The following is a 19,816-nucleotide window of genomic DNA, read 5'->3' as shown; positions in this document are numbered from 1 at the left end:
CAGATTTGAAAGTATCTTCTCTCCTTATTGGTCCTTTTGCTCAGGTGCCAACCAGGTTATCTGAGCTTCTTAACCCTTTACAGGTAAAGGAGGGATTTTATGCTACCTTTAGCTGTATGTTTATGACACTAATCTAGCTCCTACTGAATGATACATCTAATTTACAGAAATAGTAAGTATCATTCAGTAGGAGCTAGATTACAGTGTCATAAACATACAGCTAATTTACAGAAAGGTTTTTGCTTTGTCTCTTTGTGTGTGTTCTATCTGAGACAAAGAGAGAGGCCAAGCAAGTATATTTTTTATATATATATATATATATATATATATATATATAGAGAGAGAGAGAGAGAGAGAGAGAGAGAGAGAGAGAGAGAGAGAGAGAGATAAAAAATTCTGATGCTACAGAATTTTTTTTTAATATATATAAAAATCAAACCCAATAATAAAAGTCCTGCCAAACCAAAGCACTACACTGCATACACAATTCTGCCCTTGTTCAGAGGATATGAGAGAGAAGAAAAATTACATGACAGAAGTTAGTCACCTTGCTTAATGCACTACCGAAGGGGGCTCAGATATTGCAGTGTTGAGGGTAGCAAAAGAACCTAAATAGAACAGAACAAAAACTTCTATTTTTTTTAATCATAGACCAAATTTAAGTGGAGAATTTCCTTTAAATTTTTTTGTTTCTAGATTGCCTGCTACTACAAATGAGCAAAACTAAATGGTTCAACTGGTTTAAAAATATCCATTTTCTGATACTATTTTAAAAGGTGCTATGTCTGTCCCATTGTTTTTCTGCTCCTTTGCACTGACAACACACAAAGTTCTGTCAAATGGAAAAAAATAAGCTACTGCTAATGTCCAGTTATGGTAGTCTTAGCTACCTGTAACAATAAAAAGGTACAATATTTTCAGACAGAAAAAAGTGATTTTCAAGTTGTCCCCCATTAAAAACGGTTAATAAGGTTTTAAAACCTTTTTAAAAGCTTTTCTTAGTGAGTAAGAATATTTCACCGAAGTCTGTGTCTGTTAAAACACCATGTTAAGGGCTAGACAGAGGTGGTCACCATTCCAGCCCCAGGTGCATGTGCTGTACCCAAGAAAGTTATCTGACAGAGCTGAAGAAAAAAGATGGAAGCAAAAGGAATATTTGTACATTTATTTATAAGGAAATTATGTTTCTATAATTATTTACAACATGTAGGAAACCAGAGAATAAGTTTATACAAAGCCAGCCAGCCTGCAAGGTAGTCAAAATGTGTAAAAGTTACACTTATTACAATACTTCAAACTATTACTCATGTTTCAAATGCAGACCCGCACCTCCATTTACATTGTGTCCCACCACACATTAGTGGATTCACACATCAATGTTATCAATACAAAAGAGTAATCTTTTGGCAACAGCTTGCCATGATAAGAAAGGCCCCTTTGCAGTTCCAGTCACTGTAAACAATCCACAATTTATTCAGAGGTTTCGCTTCTGTGCTTCAGTGTAATAGCAGTGCTTGCAATCAGGTCTTTGGAGATACACAAACCAGGATGCTATATTACTTTGTTAAACAGTCATAAAACAAAACTGGTGGAATCAGACAGAAATTAACAGACTGACACCTACATGACAAGTAGTATCACATGGACCAGCTGAAGAAGGTTAGAGCGTACATACCACTGATATTCCAAATATGTCCAAGTATTAGTAGCAAGCCAAATCCATCCAAAATAGAAAATTATGGGGAAAACCTATATTTCCCCCCCCCCAAAACCCAAGAAATTTGCCTAGAACCAAAAGTTATTTTGAGTTACTGAAATTGCATTTTGGAATTAAGGGGGGTAAGGGGGGAAACACACACACATGGGAGCAGCTTAAAATAAATAAAATTAGCAATTTAAGGAAACATGATCTTAAAAATTAATTGTGTAATGCATAGATTTTCCTTTCTCCAGTGAAAGTCCAAACATTGAGGACATCTGTTGTCACCACTGACCAACACAAGTTGACAAAAGGAAAATTACTTAACACACAAAATCTGTATTTAAGTCAGCCTGGCTGTCTGTCTCCATTTCTCAAGCTATCCAGGGCAAGTGGAAAATGCAGGAGGAGCGACATACCTCCCTGTTCTTGTTCTGTGAGCACATTCCCTCACTGTATAAAAAGTCCGTGCTGCACTGAGTTTGTGATTTCAAATAACTTTTCATAGATGACAAATTCACTGCAGAAATATGGATTGTAAAAATATAATAGAATCCCTTTCAAAAGGGAATAGTGCACCTTTAGCAGCTTCTGCAAAGGTAAGAACAATGTACATTTGCAAAGTTCGTTTTGTAATATACATGCATTATTGCTAGAGGAAAAAAAGGTGTAACTGAGGGTACAAAACTGTTCTGTAGCTTCTATGGTGCCATCCAAAATGGCATCTGTTGTTTAGCTCGTTGTTGTGAGGAAGGATACTGGTATCCCAAACTCCATGCCTGTGAAAAAGTACTTGCATTTTTATGGCCACCATGTTCCTCTTCTTCATCTGATGAATCTCCAGTATAAGACACCAATCCAAACCCCTTTTCAGCCGTTTTCATCTTCTTAGCTGGATGATCTAGAGGGAAAAAAAACATCTCCCCCCCCGCCCCGAGAAGGAAGAAAAAGATAAAAATACCCCAAACAAGTTAATAAATAAAAAAAAGACGTTAATTATAAATTGTTAGTTGGACACCATTTTGAGGTCACAGGGTCAGTGGTCACCCAAGGTCGGATGTCACACGAGACAGCACCAGCAACAGCACATGTGATCCATCAGAACCATGTAAGAGAGCAGAGAAAGAAAAAAGAAACACAAAAGAAAGGTAAAGTTAGCAAATGAGTTTAAGTGACGGCAATTTCACCGTTAAGAGATAAATATGTAAAGAAAAGTCCAAATTTAATCATAAGAAGTCTAATACAACGACAAACTCTGGCATCAATATTGGGGAAAAACTGAGGTTAAACTAATATACTGTGTCTGCAGCTCTTGGATACAAGGAAATGTGCAACTTTCAGGGCACTTACAAGAACAAGGATTTAAAATGTTCTCTCAAGTAGCAAATATTTGATGCTACAGAATCCTATGAAAAGATGGAATCCACTAAGGATTTCTGTTAGTTGTGGACCACTTTGGGAGAATGTCTACTAGACACATGGCTTATGTTAGTGATTGTCTTAATATACAGAGCTATACAATTTGAGCCCGATGGGAATGTAAAACTATATGATATACCAGTGTTACAGAGCAATTTCTTATCAGCTGTGCCTGGGCGGATTATCAAAATTAAAAAAAAAACAAAAACAAAAAAGAGGCCTTCTTCTTTCTTTCAAATTAGGAGTTACACATATCACAGTTCCCAAGGTTTTTCTAACACTCACTTAAATATTTACCTTAGCTCTCAGAAACTAGGTATCTCATGTAAGAAATGCATGGTTTAAAGCCAGTGGAACATGCCCATCTTCTCACTTAGAGTTGCAATCCCAAGGACAGCCCAGAATTGACTGGGCATTTCAGTATTTGCCAAAGTCAGCATTATATCAGTACCTTGCAAGTCAAGCTTGCTTTTGCATATGAATTTGTTTTGTCCATTGTGCTCACCGTGGTTGCCCAATAAGGACCCCGATCCATTTCTTTCTTCGGATTCGGTTTTCATTCCGGTCACTGGAAAAGCTGGTGGAGGCATCAACTGCCTGTTTTAATAAAAGTATTATTTCATTAAATTAAATAATTTAGTAATGTTTAAAATAATTATTGAACTATTTGATTAATTTAATTATTCAATAATTAAGCAATATAAAGTATTGGGTTAGGAGGGATTTAAAGGGGGAGGGGGGGTGTGTGTAAAATTATACAACATGGGATTGGAGTGAATTCTAACATCTTGCTAAAGATCTACCAGAAACAGATTAACATTATCTTATGATTTTAAAAGAAAGATCCTGCTTGCATGATGTTTTCCCCATCAAGCACAACAACAAACTAGGTAGATGGGCCATCTCACGGATAGCTCACCATGATTAAGTTTCCAGATAACTTGACAATCTGATCCCTTATATTTCAAAATACCTAAGAAAGTTATTCACTTAGTTCTAAAGAAGATTTGAGAGTTTTTAAAACTTTACCAATATCCCAGATGTATTTTTTCATGTCCTCAAATAAGATCTCGAACATTATTTCTCAACCTCTCTGAACTGGCTATTCCTCATTTGAGGTAGAAAAAAAATATGGCAACAACTTCACATTTAGTAAACATCTCAGTGAGAAGCAAACATAATTTGTGAGTGTTTCAAGATGTTGACAGAGAATACTTAACCTTGAAGGTAAGGGTGTGCAGGAAGTGGGAACCAAGATCATCTTTAGATAAGAAAATTTTCAGTGCCTCAGAACCCTTCTGATTGGCTTTTGTGACCCCTGTGTGGGTCACAGCCCACAATTTGAGAAACACTGATTTAGAAGTTCAACTTTTCTTTAGGATTAACAAATATGACTGTAATCCTTTCGTACTTTAGTTAAACACAACATTTACCTGTCCCTCTCTCTCTCCTTTCCTGAGGAACTTGCTGGCTTCGATCCCGCCCCATCGATTTCACTCTGACTGGAGAAGCCTGTACCTAAATTAGTCATATGAATGGGTCCATGCTATGAGCAGAAAAACACATGGCATTAGCAAATCTACAACTGTGATATAAGCTACAGCTCCTTAATGAAAATGTCAGGAAGACCAACCTTTCGGAGTATATTGCAAACTACAGACTGGGTTTAATATTTCTAATTTTCTGGGTCTAATATTTTTGTGATTGCCCTATACATAAGAGATCAGGAAATATCTACTGCTCTCTAGTGTAGTTATTCCAAATGCTTTTCCCTACTGTATCCTGAACAAGGTAGCTTATGTATATAAACATCTATGAATTGTCACAAAGAATTTTGTATTGCATCTGTAACCACAGTGTCTAAAGCCCAGATTTTTAAAGGTATTCAGACTCTTAAGTGCTTTAATCCCTTTTGAAAATTAAATTTAGGCTCCCGAACCAGTTATACGTTGCAATGCTGAGTACTGCAATACCTAAACAATCTCGGCCCAAGTGCTGAGGTAGAAGAGACCTTACACGTCATCTAACCCATCTTCCCCACACTGCTCGATTGTACTGCCATTAAGCAGCCAGACAACTATCTACTTCCTTCATAGGCTAAAACAGAATGCTACTTGAAACACCAATTTTCACGTCACATACATTTGTGGGTGCAAACATGTCTGCCATTTGAGATTCTGATCCTGAGTAATTTTTTAAATGTTTTCTGCCAAAACAGCCTTTTAAATGAAAGTTCGGTTAAATTTTACCAGGGGCAATTTGGACTCAGGAAAATACTTCAGGCATGAGAAGGCACTTTTCCATGGTGGAAACTTCCCTTACACATGGAAGTGTCTAAGGAAAAGTTGTAAATTATTTTTTATTAAATTAAATATGGCTGTTTGTATGGAGTAAGATTTTTATCTCATAACTTTATGCCTCATGCTTTCTCAAACAATCCTCCTAACTACTAAAACTGCTAGAAACCTGAATAGAAGATTCTGAAAGCAATCAATATACTTTGTCTCACAACAAAAGCAACAATTGCTTTTCATTATGGAAGACTATGAAAAGGAAAGATTTAATTTTTGTCTGAAAGAAATGGGAGGTGCTAGATGCAAATGGTGCATCTATTCCAAAGAACAGAAGTGTGAAGTCTCATCTTCATCGCTCATGATTAAATTTTAAATTCTATTTAATAATTCACTAGCATCTCCTAAAGTGACAGTCATGAAACAACTCAAACTATATTAAGAATGATCAATTTACAGCCAAGTCTCTTCGTAGGGAAGGGAATTGGAGGCAGGTACTAAAATTGCTTATTTTATTCCACCTGGTATCCCAGGAGTCCTGACTCTCTCTCATCTGGTAGCTCCTCAGTGAAGCGCCTCTTTTGGCCCTGAGGCTGTGGTTGGACTTGTGGCGGTGTAGCAGTCGGCAAGGTTGTTTTTACTGGGGCAGCAGGAAGAAAAGGCCCACTCAGCGGACTCTAGTGACCACAAAAATTAAAAATATAGCATGTAAGAATCTGATATTACACTAACAAAGATAACGGTTTAAACTAATTAAAGTTTACACAAAGGAATAAAATACACTTCAGTACTTTCTCCTCATAAGTACTAAAAAGGCAAATAATTTAAAAATTGTATTTAGTTTAAAGGCCCACTAAGTAGTGAAGTTGTGGAATGCTATCTTAAAGTGATAGCTATTCAAACCTACTCTACCAGTGCAACTGTAGTGCAGTTTATGAAAATGCCTGTGGTAATTAAAATTATTTCCAACATTAACACAGATAATGGGAATTCAAGAAATTTCTGCCTGACTAATGGATACATGCTATGAATGGAGTTGTCATCTCTTATGTGATTGTAGCAGTACATGACTCAAAGAGACCCAGCAAAATAGCAGAAGTATTTTATACAAGCATATCCTGAAGAAGAAAGTCATCTTGAGTCTTAGAGCTACTATAAAGATTTCTCTATTAGAGGCAGAAACTTGTTAGCCAAGAACTTTAGGCCAAGTTACACATCCCTTTCTCTACCTGGCCGGTGCTAGCTGGAGGTTGTACTTGTGAAATTGGGTACTGTGTGGGCACAGGTGGTACTCCTGTGGGTAATGTTGTCAACACTCCAGGTGCCAGTGGCACTGCAGGTGGTACTATGCCTGGTACTCCATAAGGTGGTTGAACTGGCTGCTGAGGAGGAGGAACAACAGGGTAACCAGACTGGTAGCCATTGGATGGATAGTATGATGGCTGAGGAGGTATACTATTTATAGCAGCAGGTTGTGTGAAACCTGGTGAGGAGAAAAAAAATAAAAATAATTACTTCTAAATCAGCTGCAGAATCTAAAAAAAATGTAATTGACGAGGAAAGGTAAAGAAGGTGGGCTGTTGTTCACTGAAGATAAATGAGGGGAAAGACTTTCAAAATTGACAGGGAAAAATAAGACTGTTGCCCAATACCATCTGACTGGAATATATGTAAGTGTAAATATTGCTCATAGAAACAATGTAACTTGCAAACTTCAAAGATATTAACACATACCTGCTAAAGGTACTGCAGTGGTTATTTGATTGACAAATCGGGAGTATTCAGCATGAACCTTCAAAGGACATTAATAGATTAGCAAATAAATGTATACCATGAACCATGTCAGATTAACTCTTAGTGGGGCAAAGAATATTTTACACTACATATTTATCCAGCAACTAGCACAATGTGGCCCTGACTCTGGGTTCTACCAAGAGCACAGTAATGATAATGAACCAAGTAATAAAAGGAAAAGGACAAAACTAAGTCACTGGTATGGCATGGTAGCATGACAGATTTTTACCAGAGATGTATTGCTGGAGTCACTAAAGGTTAGATATGACATTCTGAAATATTTTTATCCTTAGAAGGGATGCAGAACTCCTCTGGCGGGGGGTGGGGAGTAAACTCCTCCGCAGAACTCCTCCTGTTCCTGGACTGCAGCAGGGAAGAGCGAGAGAGCTCTTCTCCCCCGCGGCTGCAAAGGGGAGAGAGAACTCCATCAGCCCTGGGGCTGTGGCGGGGAGAGCGCAGGGCTAGAGAAGTTCCACTCTCCCCGCCGCAGTCCAGGGGCAGAAGGAGTTTTGCTTTCCCAGGGCTGATTTGGGGAGAGGGGAGCTCTCTCGCTCTCCCTGCCACAGCCCAGGAGCAAAAAGAGTTCTGTATCCCCCACTGATTACTGGGAGGGCCCATATCACTGCTTCCCCCTCTTGCACACACCCCTGCTCAAAGCCAGTTGTTTCCTTGAAACATACCACCACCAGTATGTCAAAGCTTATGAAAAGTTTTGCCGAGAGCATAATAAAAGCAGTTACAACACTGAGGCATAGCAGAGCTAAAAGGGACCCTGAAATCTCATATTTATGGGAATAAGCCACCATTAAAAGTCACTTACAGTTTGTAATAGATTCTCACACAGCTTTTTGGCAGCTGCCAGACCTTCTGGTTTTGGATGACTGAAAAAACAAGAGTCAGGAACTTGAAAAAAAGTGCATTAGTGGTCTTGCTCTTTTATGACTGAATTTTATGACTAGACTTGGGTGCTTCTTCCTCTTTACTTCCTCCATTGGGTAGCGCAGTACCAGGCCTTTTCCCTCTCCCTTCGTATAGGTGATCAACTGCTTGTCTGCTCAACAGCACATCTAGACCTCTGAACTTTCATTTAGAAAGTAAATGTGCCCCCACTTCCTTTTACAACGAAAGTTCAAAGTACAGGAAGTACTACAGAGGTCAGTGACCTGACTGAAAGAAGAACATTGTGTTTTCCTTTTAAATTCTACCACTTGTAAGACACTATCAGTCAACATTAAAAGGAAAATTCTACATTCTTCCTGTAGCCCATCTTCTGCTCTCAGTAACAATTTGACGGTACTTAGAGTGTATAGACGTAGTGTTTTATGAAACATTTAAACGGGGGCATAACATCTCTTTCTAAACAAATCCAACTAGAACTACACTGTACTGTGTTCTTGTGCAAAGCAGTAAGTTAAGATTAAACTGCATGCAATTTTACCTCTTAATAAAAGCAGTTGCTACATTAGACAGTGTTTCATTCAAGCTTACTCAGCTGTCAGATGAAGATATTTCTATGCTTTCAGCATAACCTGAAATTACATTCCAAATGACTAGATCGCACAGCTTCTTAAAATTACCCATACCTTATGTAGATGTACATAGGTTCAAAGGCTTCTCTGCCTGAAGCTGGCTCTATGCAGCCTGAGCCCTTCCCACGTAGGAAGACCTTGGCACCAGTCTCAATTTGAATGTGTTGTAAGTAGGAGCAGCCAGGCCCTTCCACCTTTTCCTTCACATTAAATGTAGGTACAGCATGTTCCAGACCAACAAATAATTTGTCCTGAACGTAATGCATCTGCAAACATAACAGTAGACAGCTAATCATTCTATGTATAAAGTTTACAACTCATTTCAAAGGATAACTATTCTGACTTCTGTAGGAGGAAGTTTAAATGTTGGATGGTACAGTCAGTCCTCTGCTCTTCTGTAAGTAGGACTGCTCTCTCCGTCCCCTTCCTCTAGGAGGATGGTATCAGCAGAGCCCCACTTTACAGACTCTACCTTGTTAATCCTCCAGTTATCACAGCAAATAAGAGTTTAAAAAGACAAATTTATAAATGGATAAATCTTACAATATGAGCATAAAATACTATAAGAATCACAGGTATGCATTACATACCCCTGATTGGAATGGAGGCTTCTGGCCAACAGCGGAAGACAGTTGGGCGATGGGAGCAGGCTGGTGATAAACGGTAACTGTAGCTCCATTGAAAGTTGGACTGGAACCAGTGGCAGCTTTCACTACTCCATTAGTAATTATTTCTTTAATTCGGTTTACAGCTCCTGTTGGGTATAACACAATACCACTTTAATTTCAGGAAAAGCATCCTACCAAATGACTAGATCTTCGGGTTCTTCATACTTTAAATCCTTTCCTTTGATTGGACTACCCAAGCCAGCAACCTGCTCTTGCTGTAAACAATATCTGCATTACTGGCTTGCCTGATGTTAATGCCTTGATATTACATACACAGGAGATCAGCCATGTCTTTTCTATTTCCAGAGTGCCAGTGCCAATCCTTTACACCAAGTAGATGCTATATTCCCAAACCAGGGGGTGTTTGAAACTGGAGCATTCTAATAAAACTTTTCAGAATCCAAACAAGTATGCACAGGTTGCAAAAACAAAAAAACTACCCCAAACAACCCAATGCTGGAAAGTCTTCCAGGAGCAATAAACTGCTTCCCCAGATCTGTTTCATTCTGACCTCTTCAGCAGAGTTCCAACCCTTAAAGTGACACAGTGCTAAACAAAATACAGCCCTGGCATTCCAGTCAGTTTACACAGAAACAAATACTCTACATTTATACTAGTATTATACACATGCTAACTTCGGAGTGCTAAAAGGACACGTGGACAAGATACCTGAACAAAAGCAAACTAAGGCAACTGATACAGTCTACACATTCACTGTACTGCAATTCTACTCCTGGGCCACTTAATTTGCCACATCTTCACATTATTTGTTATATTAAATATAATTTAAATCATGTTGCCACTACTCTACATACATTTAGACTACTGAAAACTAAGTCATCTTGAGGATTTTACTGATGTTATGTAATCCTTAGCAGAAAAGAATCACTCTTACTGATACTTACTAGAGAGATGTTTGCCTTTATTTCCATTATAAATGTTAAGGGTTTTTATTTTTTGCTAGCAATTTTTCCCCAGATGAAACTTGGGGGAGTGACTTCACCCAGGAGAGAACAATTTTCTTAATTTTCATGATCTAAAAGATCAGATTTTTAAAAGAACACAGGTGTTTTTAGTGCTGTTTTCTCATCATGAACACAAGTACCTTTCACATGGAGCTTAAGATCACATTGTTCCGGAGATTCAAACAAATCATTATTTCTCCATTAAGTTAATCATTCCCAACTGACTTTAGTCAGTTATTAATTTAACACTTAAACAAGTAAAATTACACATGCTCTCAGGGATCACCACCATCATCTGTGAGAAACAAAACAGGAAGCATACCACTCATTGATTAGAAATCCTAAAACGAGTTAAAAAAAAAAGTTCCACAGCAACACTTTCCAGTCTCTAATATGAAGAGTCCATGGGCCTGGCCTCATCCTTAACACTACCCATTACACCACAGTGCAAGTCTCTTACTTGTAAAAAGAAAAGGAGTACTTGTGGCACCTAAGCCCTGGTCTACACTAGGACTTTAGGTTGAATTTAGCAGCATTAAATCGATGTAAACCTGCACCCGTCCACACGATGAAGCCCTTTATTTCGACTTAAAGGGCTCTTAAAATCGATTTCCTTGCTCCACCCCGACAAGTGGATTAGCGCTTAAATCGGCCTTGCCGGGTCGAATTTGGGGTACTGTGGACACAATTCAACGGCATTGGCCTCCGGGAGCTATCCCAGAGTGCTCCATTTTGACCGCTCTGGACAGCACTCTCAACTCAGAAGCACTGGCCAGGTAGACAGGAAAAGAACCATGAACTTTTGAATCTCATTTCCTGTTTGGCCAGCGTGGCAAGCTGCAGGTGACCATGCAGAGCTCATCAGCAGAGGTGACCATGATGGAGTCTCAGAATTGCAAAAGAGCTCCAGCATGGACCGAACGGGAGGTACGGGATCTGATCGCTGTATGGGGAGAGGAATCCGTGCTATCAGAACTCCGTTCCAGTTTTCAAAATGCCAAAACCTTTGTCAAAATCTCCCAGGGCATGAAGGACAGAGGCCATAACAGGGACCCGAAGCAGTGCCGCGTGAAACTGAAGGAGCTGAGGCAAGCCTACCAGAAAACCAGAGAGGCGAACGGCCGCTCCGGGTCAGAGCCCCAAACATGCCGCTTCTATGATGAGCTGCATGCCATTTTAGGGGGTTCAGCCACCACTACCCCAGCCGTGTTGTTTGACTCCTTCAATGGAGATGGAGGCAATACGGAAGCAGGTTTTGGGGATGAAGAAGATGATGACGACGACGAGGTTGTAGATAGCTCACAGCAAGCAAGAGGAGAAACCGGTTTTCCCGACAGCCAGGAACTGTTTCTCACCCTGGACCTGGAGCCAGCACCCCCTGAACCCACCCAAGGCTGCCTCCTGGACCCAGCAGGCGGAGAAGGGACCTCCAGTGAGTGTACCTTTTAAAATACTATACATGGTTTAAAAGCAAGCATGTGAAAGGATTACTTTGCCCTGGCATTCGCGGCTCTCCTGGATATACTCCCAAAGCCTTTGCAAAAGGTTTCTGGGGAGGGCAGACTTATTGCGTCCTTCATGGTAGGACACTTTACCACTCCAGGCCAGTAACACGTACTCGGGAATCATTGTACAACAAAGCATTGCAGTGTATGTTTGCTGGCGTTCAAGCAACATCCGTTCTTTATCTCTCTGTGTTATCCTCAGGAGAGTGAGATATAATCCATGGTCACCTGGTTGAAATAGGGTGCTTTTCTTCAGGGGACACTCAGAGGAGCCCATTCCTGCTGGGCTGTTTGCCTGCGGCTGAACAGAAATGTTCCCTGCTGTTAGCCACAGGGAGGGGGGAGGGTTGAGGGGGTAGCCACGCGGTGGGGGGAGGCAAAATGCGACCTTGTAACGAAAGCACATGTGCTATGTATGTAATGTTAACAGCAAGGTTTACCCTGAAAGAGTGTAGCCACTGTTTTATAAAATGTGTCTTTTTAAATACCGCTGTCCCTTTTTTTCTCCTCCACCAGCTGCATGTGTTTCAATGATCACAGGATCTTCTCCTTCCCAGAGGCTAGTGAAGATTAGAAAGAAAAAAAAAACGCACTCGAGATGAAATGTTCTCCGAGCTCATGCTGTCCTCCCACACTGAGAGCACAGACGAATGCGTGGAGGCAAATAATGTCAGACTGCAGGAAAGCACAAAATGACCAGGAGGAGAGGTGGCGGGCTGAAGAGAGTAAGTGGCGGGCTGAAGACAGGGCTGAAGCTCGAATGTGGCAGCAGCGTGATGAGAGGAGGCAGGATTCAATGCTGAGGCTGCTGGAGGACCAAACCAGTATGCTCCAGTGTATGGTTGAGCTGCAGCAAAGGCAGCTGGAGCACAGACTGCCACTACAGCCCGTGTAACCAACCGCCCTCCTCCCCAAGTTCCATAGCCTCCACACCCAGACGCCCAAGAACGCAGTGGGGGGGGCCTCCGGCCAACCAGCCACTCCGCCTCAGAGGATTGCCCAAAAAAAAGAAGGCTGTCATTCAATAAATTTTAAAGTTGTAAACTTTTAAAGTGCTGTGTGGCATTTTCCTTCCCTCCTCCACCACCCCTCCTGGGCTACCTTGGTAGTCATCCCCCTATTTGTGTGATGAATGAATAAAGAATGCATGAATGTGAAGCAACAATGACTATTGCCTCTGCAAGCGGTGATCGAAGAGAGGAGGAGAGGGTGGTTAGCTTACAGGGAAGTAGAGCGAACCAAGGGGCGGGGGGTTTCATCAAGGAGAAACAAACAGAACTTTCACACCGTAGCCTGGCCAGTCATGAAACTGGTTTTCAAAGCCTCTCTGATGCGTACCGCGCCCTCCTGTGCTCTTCTAACCGCCCTGGTGTCTGGCTGCGCGTAACCAGCAGCCAGGCGATTTGCCTCAACCTCCCACCCCGCCATAAACGTCTCCCCCTTACTCTCACAGATATTGTGGAGCGCACAGCAAGCAGTAATAACAGTGGAAATATTGGTTTCGCTGAGGTCTAAGCGAGTCAGTAAACTGCACCAGCGCGCCTTTAAACGTCCAAATGCACATTCTACCACCATTCTGCACTTGCTCAGCCTGTAGTTGAACAGCTCCTGACTACTGTCCAGGCTGCCTGTGTACGGCTTCATGAGCCATGGCATTAAGGGGTAGGCTGGGTCCCCAAGGATACATATAGGCATTTCAACAACACCAACAGTTATTTTCTGGTCTGGGAATAAAGTCCCTTCTTGCAGCTTTTGAAACAGACCAGAGTTCCTGAAGATGCGAGCGTCATGTACCTTTCCCGGCCATCCCACGTTGATGTTGGTGAAACGTCCCTTGTGATCCACCAGAGCTTGCAGCACTATTGAAAAGTACCCCTTGCGGTTTATGTACTTGCCGGCTTGGTGCTCCGGTGCCAAGATAGGGATATGGGTTCCGTCTATGGCCCCACCACAGTTAGGGAATCCCATTGCAGCAAAGCCATCCACTATGACCTTCACATTTCCCAGGGTCACTACCCTTGATATCAGCAGATCTTTGATTGCGTGGGCTACTTGCATCACAGCAGCCCCCACAGTAGATTTGCCCACTCCAAATTGATTCCCAACTGACCGGTAGCTGTCTGGCGTTGCAAGCTTCCACAAGGCTATCGCCACTCACTTCTCAACTGTGAGGGCTGCTCTCATCTTGGTATTCATGCGCTTCAGGGCAGGGGAAAGCAAGTCACAAAGTTCCATGAAAGTGCCCTTACGCATGCGAAAGTTTCGCAGCCACTGGGAATCGTCCCAGACCTGCAACACTATGCAGTCCCACCAGTCTGTGCTTGTTTCCCGAGCCCAGAATCGGCGTTCCACAGCATGAACCTGCCCCATTAGCACCATGATGCATGCATTGGCAGGGCCCATGCTTTCAGAGAAATCTGTGTCCATGTCCTGATCACTCACGTGACCGCGCTGACGTCGCCTCCTCGCCCGGTAGCGCTTTGCCAGGTTCTGGTGCTGCATATACTGCTGGATAATGCGTGTGGTGTTTAATGTGCTCCTAATTGCCAAAGTGAGCTGAGCGGACTCCATGCTTGCCTTGGTATGGCGTCCGCACAGAAAAAAGGCGCGGAATGATTGTCTGCCATTGCTCTGACGGAGGGAGGGGCGACTGACGACACGGCTTACAGGGTTGGCTTCAGGGAGCTAAAATCCACAAAGGGGGTGGCTTTACATCAAGGAGTAGTTCAGGCAGGACTTCACGGAGGGTTCCAATAAGAAATGGTGCACCTAAGTTATTGTTCTTATTGGAACAAGGAGTTAGCCTGGCCTCTGATTGATACATGGCTAGATTTACCTCGCTGCACCTTCTCTGTGAGTGACTGCAGTGTGACCTAGAGGAATGAGTCCCCTAGACAGGGGAGGAAGCAAATGAGTACAAAACAAATCTGGTCTATTTCTTGTTTTGATCCACTCCATCTATCTTTTACATCTTTGGCTGGCAGCAGACGGTGCAGAAGGACTGCATGCCATCCACATCTCATGGCTGCTCGGCAGAAGATGGTACAGTACGACTGCTAGCCATCCTCATCTCTTGCCTGCCTGGCAGAAGATGGTGCAATATGACTGCTAGCCATCCTCATCTCATGGATGCTCGGCAGAAGATGGTACAATACGATTGCTAGCCATCGTCATCTCTTGCCTGCCCGGCAGAAGATGGTACAATACGACTGCTAGCAATCCGTATTGCCTGCCTGATCACCATTAGACGGTTCAATAGGACTGACTGCAGGACTAAAGAGAATGACCTGGTCAAGTCACCAAAAATTTAGTCCCTGCGCCCACGTCTGCCCAGGCGCTCCCAGCTGACGTGGCCAGGAGCACCTTGGACATGACGAGGACAGCTATCAGTCATACTGCACCGTCTGCTGCCAGAAGGCAATGGGTTGCTGTTACTGTGTAGCAATGCCGTACCGCGTCTGCCAGCACCCAGGAGACATACGGTGACGGTTACCTGAGTGGGCTCCATGCTTGCGGTGGTATGGCGTCCGCACAGGTAACTCAGGAAAAAAAGGCGCGAAACGATTGTCTGCCCTTGCTTTCACGGAGGGAGGGAGGGAGGGAGGGAAGGGGGGACTGACGATATGTACCCAGAACCACCCGTGACAATGTTTCAGCCCCATCAGGCGTTGGGATCTCAACCCAGAATTCCAATGGGCAGTGGAGACTGCGGGAACTGTGGGATAGCTACCCACAGTGCAACGCTCCGGAAGTCGACTCTAGCCTCGGTACTGTGGAAGCACTCCGCCGAGTTAATGCACTTCTGTGGGGACACACACACTCGAATATATAAAACCGATTTCTAAAAAACCGACTTCTATAAATTCGACCTTATTCCGTAGTGTAGACATTAGAGACTAACCAATTTATTTGAGCATAAGCTTTCGTGAGCTACAGCTCACTTCATCGGATGCATACTGTGGAAAGTATGCATCCGATGAAGTGAGCTGTAGCTCACGAAAGCTTATGCTCAAATAAATTGGTTAGTCTCTAAGGTGCCACAAGTACTCCTTTTCTTTTTGCGAATACAGACTAACACGGCTGTTACTCTGAAACCTCTCTTACTTGCGAGTTCTCAACCTTTACGATTTTTTTAACTAGTTTCCTATTTTTCAATCTAGGTTTTGTTTTTCAAAATAGGCTAAAATAAAAGACTTGTTTATATTGGGGAGCCACGTGAACATTACATTCTGGTAAAAACATTAGAACTTAATAACTCTGGTTCCAGCTCATTTGTGCATCCTAGATTTTGCAAACTGAATTTTGCTATCAGTATGCTTGGAGACAGAATACTAGTTCAGAATTTCAAAGTGAGCAAAATCAAAATGCTTGAAATTAAAATGTAAAAATACTGAAAGCTCATGTTAAAGGAGTCTATGGTTCCAGATAGAAAAAAACCCACCATACCTCATGTCAAGGTTCCTTCCCCACTCTGAACTCTAGGGTGCAGATGTGGGGACCTGCACGAAAGACTCTCTAAACTTATTCTTACCAGCTTAGGTTAAAAACTTCCCCAAGGTACAAACTTTGCCATGTCATAGAATCATAGAATATCAGGGTTGGAAGGGACCCCAGAAGGTCATCTAGTCCAACCCCCTGCTCGAAGCAGGACCAATTCCCAGTTAAATCATCCCAGCCAGGGCTTTGTCAAGCCTGACCTTAAAAACCTCTAAGGAAGGAGATTCTACCACCTCCCTAGGTAACGCATTCCAGTGTTTCACCACCCTCTTAGTGAAAAAGTTTTTCCTAATATCCAATCTAAACCTCCCCCATTGTAACTTGAGACCATTACTCCTCGTTCTGTCATCTGCTACCATTGAGAACAGTCTAGAGCCATCCTTTTTGGAACCCCCTTTCAGGTAGTTGAAAGCAGCTATCAAATCCCCCCTCATTCTTCTCTTCTGCAGACTAAACAATCCCAGCTCCCTCAGCCTCTCCTCATAAGTCATGTGCTCTAGACCCCTAATCATTTTTGTTGCCCTTCGCTGGACTCTCTCCAATTTATCCACATCCTTCTTGTAGTGTGGGGCCCAAAACTGGACACAGTACTCCAGATGAGGCCTCACCAGTGTCGAATAGAGGGGAACGATCACATCCCTCGATCTGCTGGCTATGCCCCTACTTATACATCCCAAAATGCCATTGGCCTTCTTGGCAACAAGGGCACACTGTTGACTCATATCCAGCTTCTCGTCCACTGTCACCCCTAGGTCCTTTTCCGCAGAACTGCTGCCTAGCCATTCGGTCCCTAGTCTGTAGCGGTGCATTGGATTCTTCCATCCTAAGTGCAGGACCCTGCACTTATCCTTATTGAACCTCATCAGATTTCTTTTGGCCCAATCCTCCAATTTGTCTAGGTCCTTCTGTATCCTATCCCTCCCCTCCAGCGTATCTACCACTCCTCCCAGTTTAGTATCATCTGCAAATTTGCTGAGAGTGCAATCCACACCATCCTCCAGATCATTTATGAAGATATTGAACAAAACCGGCCCCAGGACCGACCCCTGGGGCACTCCACTTGACACCGGCTGCCAACTAGACATGGAGCCATTTATCACTACCCGTTGAGCCCGACAATCTAGCCAGCTTTCTACCCACCTTATAGTGCATTCATCCAGCCCATACTTCTTTAACTTGCTGACAAGAATACTGTGGGAGACCGTGTCAAAAGCTTTGCTAAAGTCAAGAAACAATACATCCACTGCTTTCCCTTCATCCACAGAACCAGTAATCTCATCATAAAAGGCGATTAGATTAGTCAGGCATGACCTTCCCTTGGTGAATCCATGCTGACTGTTCCTGATCACTTTCCTCTCATGTAAGTGCTTCAGGATTGATTCTTTGAGGACCTGCTCCATGATTTTTCCAGGGACTGAGGTGAGGCTGACCGGCCTGTAGTTCCCAGGATCCTCCTTCTTCCCTTTTTTAAAGATTGGCACTACATTAGCCTTTTTCCAGTCATCCGGGACTTCCCCCGTTCGCCACGAGTTTTCAAAGATAATGGCCAAGGGCTCTGCAATCACAGCCGCCAATTCCTTCAGCACTCTCGGATGTAACTCGTCCGGCCCCATGGACTTGTGCACGTCCAGCTTTTCTAAATAGTCCCTAACCACCTCTATCTCCACAGAGGGCTGGCCATCTCTTCCCCATTCTGTGATGCCCAGCGCAGCAGTCTGGGAGCTGACCTTGTTAGTGAAAACAGAGGCAAAAAAAGCATTGAGTACATTAGCTTTTTCCACATCCTCTGTCACTAGGTTGCCTCCCTCATTCAGTAAGGGGCCCACACTTTCCTTGGCTTTCTTCTTGTTGCCAACATACCTGAAGAAACCCTTCTTGTTACTCTTGACATCTCTTGCTAGCTGCAGCTCCAGGTGCGATTTGGCCCTCCTTATATCTTTCCTACATGCCCGAGCAATATTTTTATACTCTTCCCTGGTCATATGTCCAACCTTCCACTTCTTGTAAGCTTCTTTTTTATGTTTAAGATCCACTAGGATTTCACCATTAAGCCAAGCTGGTCGCTTGCCATGTTTACTATTCTTTCGACTCATCGGGATGGTTTGTCCCTGTAACCTCAACAGGGATTCCTTGAAATACAGCCAGCTCTCCTGGACTCCCTTCCCCTTCATGATAGTCCCCCAGGGGATCCTACCCATCCGTTCCCTGAGGGAGTCGAAGTCTGCTTTCCTGAAGTCCAGGGTCCGTATCCTGCTGCTTACCTTTCTTCCCTGCGTCCTTGAACCGTATGCTGCCACGACCAAGCATTTTAAACAAAGAACAGGGAAAGAGCCCAATTGGAGACGTCTTCCCCCAAAATATCCCCCCCAAGCTCTACACCCCCTTTCCTGGCGAAGGCTTGATAAGAATCTTCACCAATTTGTACAGGTGAACACAGACCCAAACCCCTGGATCTTAAGAACAATGAAAAATCAATCAGGTTCTTAAAAGAAGAATTTTAATTAAAGAAAAGGTAAAAGAATCACCTCTGTAAAATCAGGATGGTAAATACCTTACAGGGTAATCAGATTCAAAACAGAGAATCCCTCTAGGCAAAACCTTAAGTTACAAAAAGACACAAAAACAGGAATATACATTCCATCCAGCACAGCTTATTTTACCAGCCATTAAACAAAAGGAAATCTAACGCATTTCTAGCTAGCTAGCTTACTTACTAACTTAACAGGAGTTGTAAGGCTGCATTCCTGATCTGTTCCCGGCAAAAGCATCACACAGACAGACAGACCCCTTTGTTTCCCCCGCCCCCCGATTTGAAAGTATCTTCTCCCCTCATTGGTCATTTTGGGTCAGGTGCCAGCAAGGTTACCTTAGCTTCTTAACCCTTTACAGGAGTAAGGGTTTTGGCTCTGGCCAGGAGGGATTTTATAGCAGTGTATACAGAAAGGTGGTTACCCTTCCCTTTATATTTATGACACCTCACTTACAAATTAGATAAAAACGACGTACAAAATCACAATCTCTATATTAGTCATTAATGCAAAACATAGAACAAATAAATATGGTTGATATGGAGCCAGATATTGCCCAGGTGCAGTCCAATGAACAGAGGAGCACAGGTCGCTTTACCCCATCTTTGCAACCGCTGAATTCAGGCCTGGTCCAGGGACTGGCATGGCCCACAACTGCTGTTCTAACCTACAGCTGTTACCCCCACAGCTACCTATGGAGCTGCTCCACAGCCCAAAATATCCTAACTACAAAGTGATCCAGCAATATTCCAACGTTCCATTATAATGGGGCCTGCAAAGGAGAACAGGATGTGGTGACCTATGCTGGCCCTGTGCCAAGAGAATTCCCAACATGGGGACCCAACAGATGTTCTGGCCAGAACTGGGGTCCTTGTGTCAGACTGCAAGTGGTAATAAGATGTGTTTTTTCTCCCCAGTAAT

The 19,816-nt window shown here is 42.9% G+C and overlaps 1 protein-coding gene and 1 non-coding gene across 4 annotated transcripts in view; both read right to left on the bottom strand.

The window, feature by feature from the left end:
• Positions 1-1,127: 1,127 nt before the first annotated feature.
• Positions 1,128-19,816, bottom strand: part of KHDC4 (KH domain containing 4, pre-mRNA splicing factor) — a 29,778-nt gene continuing 11,089 nt past the window's right edge. Inside the window, exons 6-14 of one of the 3 annotated variants that reach the window (XM_074938553.1) lie at positions 9,323-9,486; positions 8,787-8,998; positions 8,024-8,084; positions 7,144-7,201; positions 6,639-6,892; positions 5,931-6,086; positions 4,552-4,664; positions 3,624-3,715; positions 1,128-2,600 (exon numbers count right to left, since the gene is read on the bottom strand). In XM_074938553.1, coding sequence (XP_074794654.1) covers positions 2,401-2,600; positions 3,624-3,715; positions 4,552-4,664; positions 5,931-6,086; positions 6,639-6,892; positions 7,144-7,201; positions 8,024-8,084; positions 8,787-8,998; positions 9,323-9,486 — 1,310 coding nt within the window. In that variant the 3' untranslated portion in view covers positions 1,128-2,400. The remainder of the gene's footprint in view (positions 2,601-3,623; positions 3,716-4,551; positions 4,665-5,930; positions 6,087-6,638; positions 6,893-7,143; positions 7,202-8,023; positions 8,085-8,786; positions 8,999-9,322; positions 9,487-19,816) is intronic. The other 2 variants (XM_074938554.1, XM_074938552.1) reach the window with 2 other exon arrangements.
• Positions 9,094-9,221, bottom strand: LOC141977621 (small Cajal body-specific RNA 4). Its single transcript, XR_012636249.1, has one exon.

Source organism: Natator depressus, chromosome 24 (assembly GCF_965152275.1).
Source record: "Natator depressus isolate rNatDep1 chromosome 24, rNatDep2.hap1, whole genome shotgun sequence".
NCBI lineage: Eukaryota > Metazoa > Chordata > Testudines > Cheloniidae > Natator > Natator depressus.
This window is presented reverse-complemented; position numbering and strand designations above follow the sequence as displayed.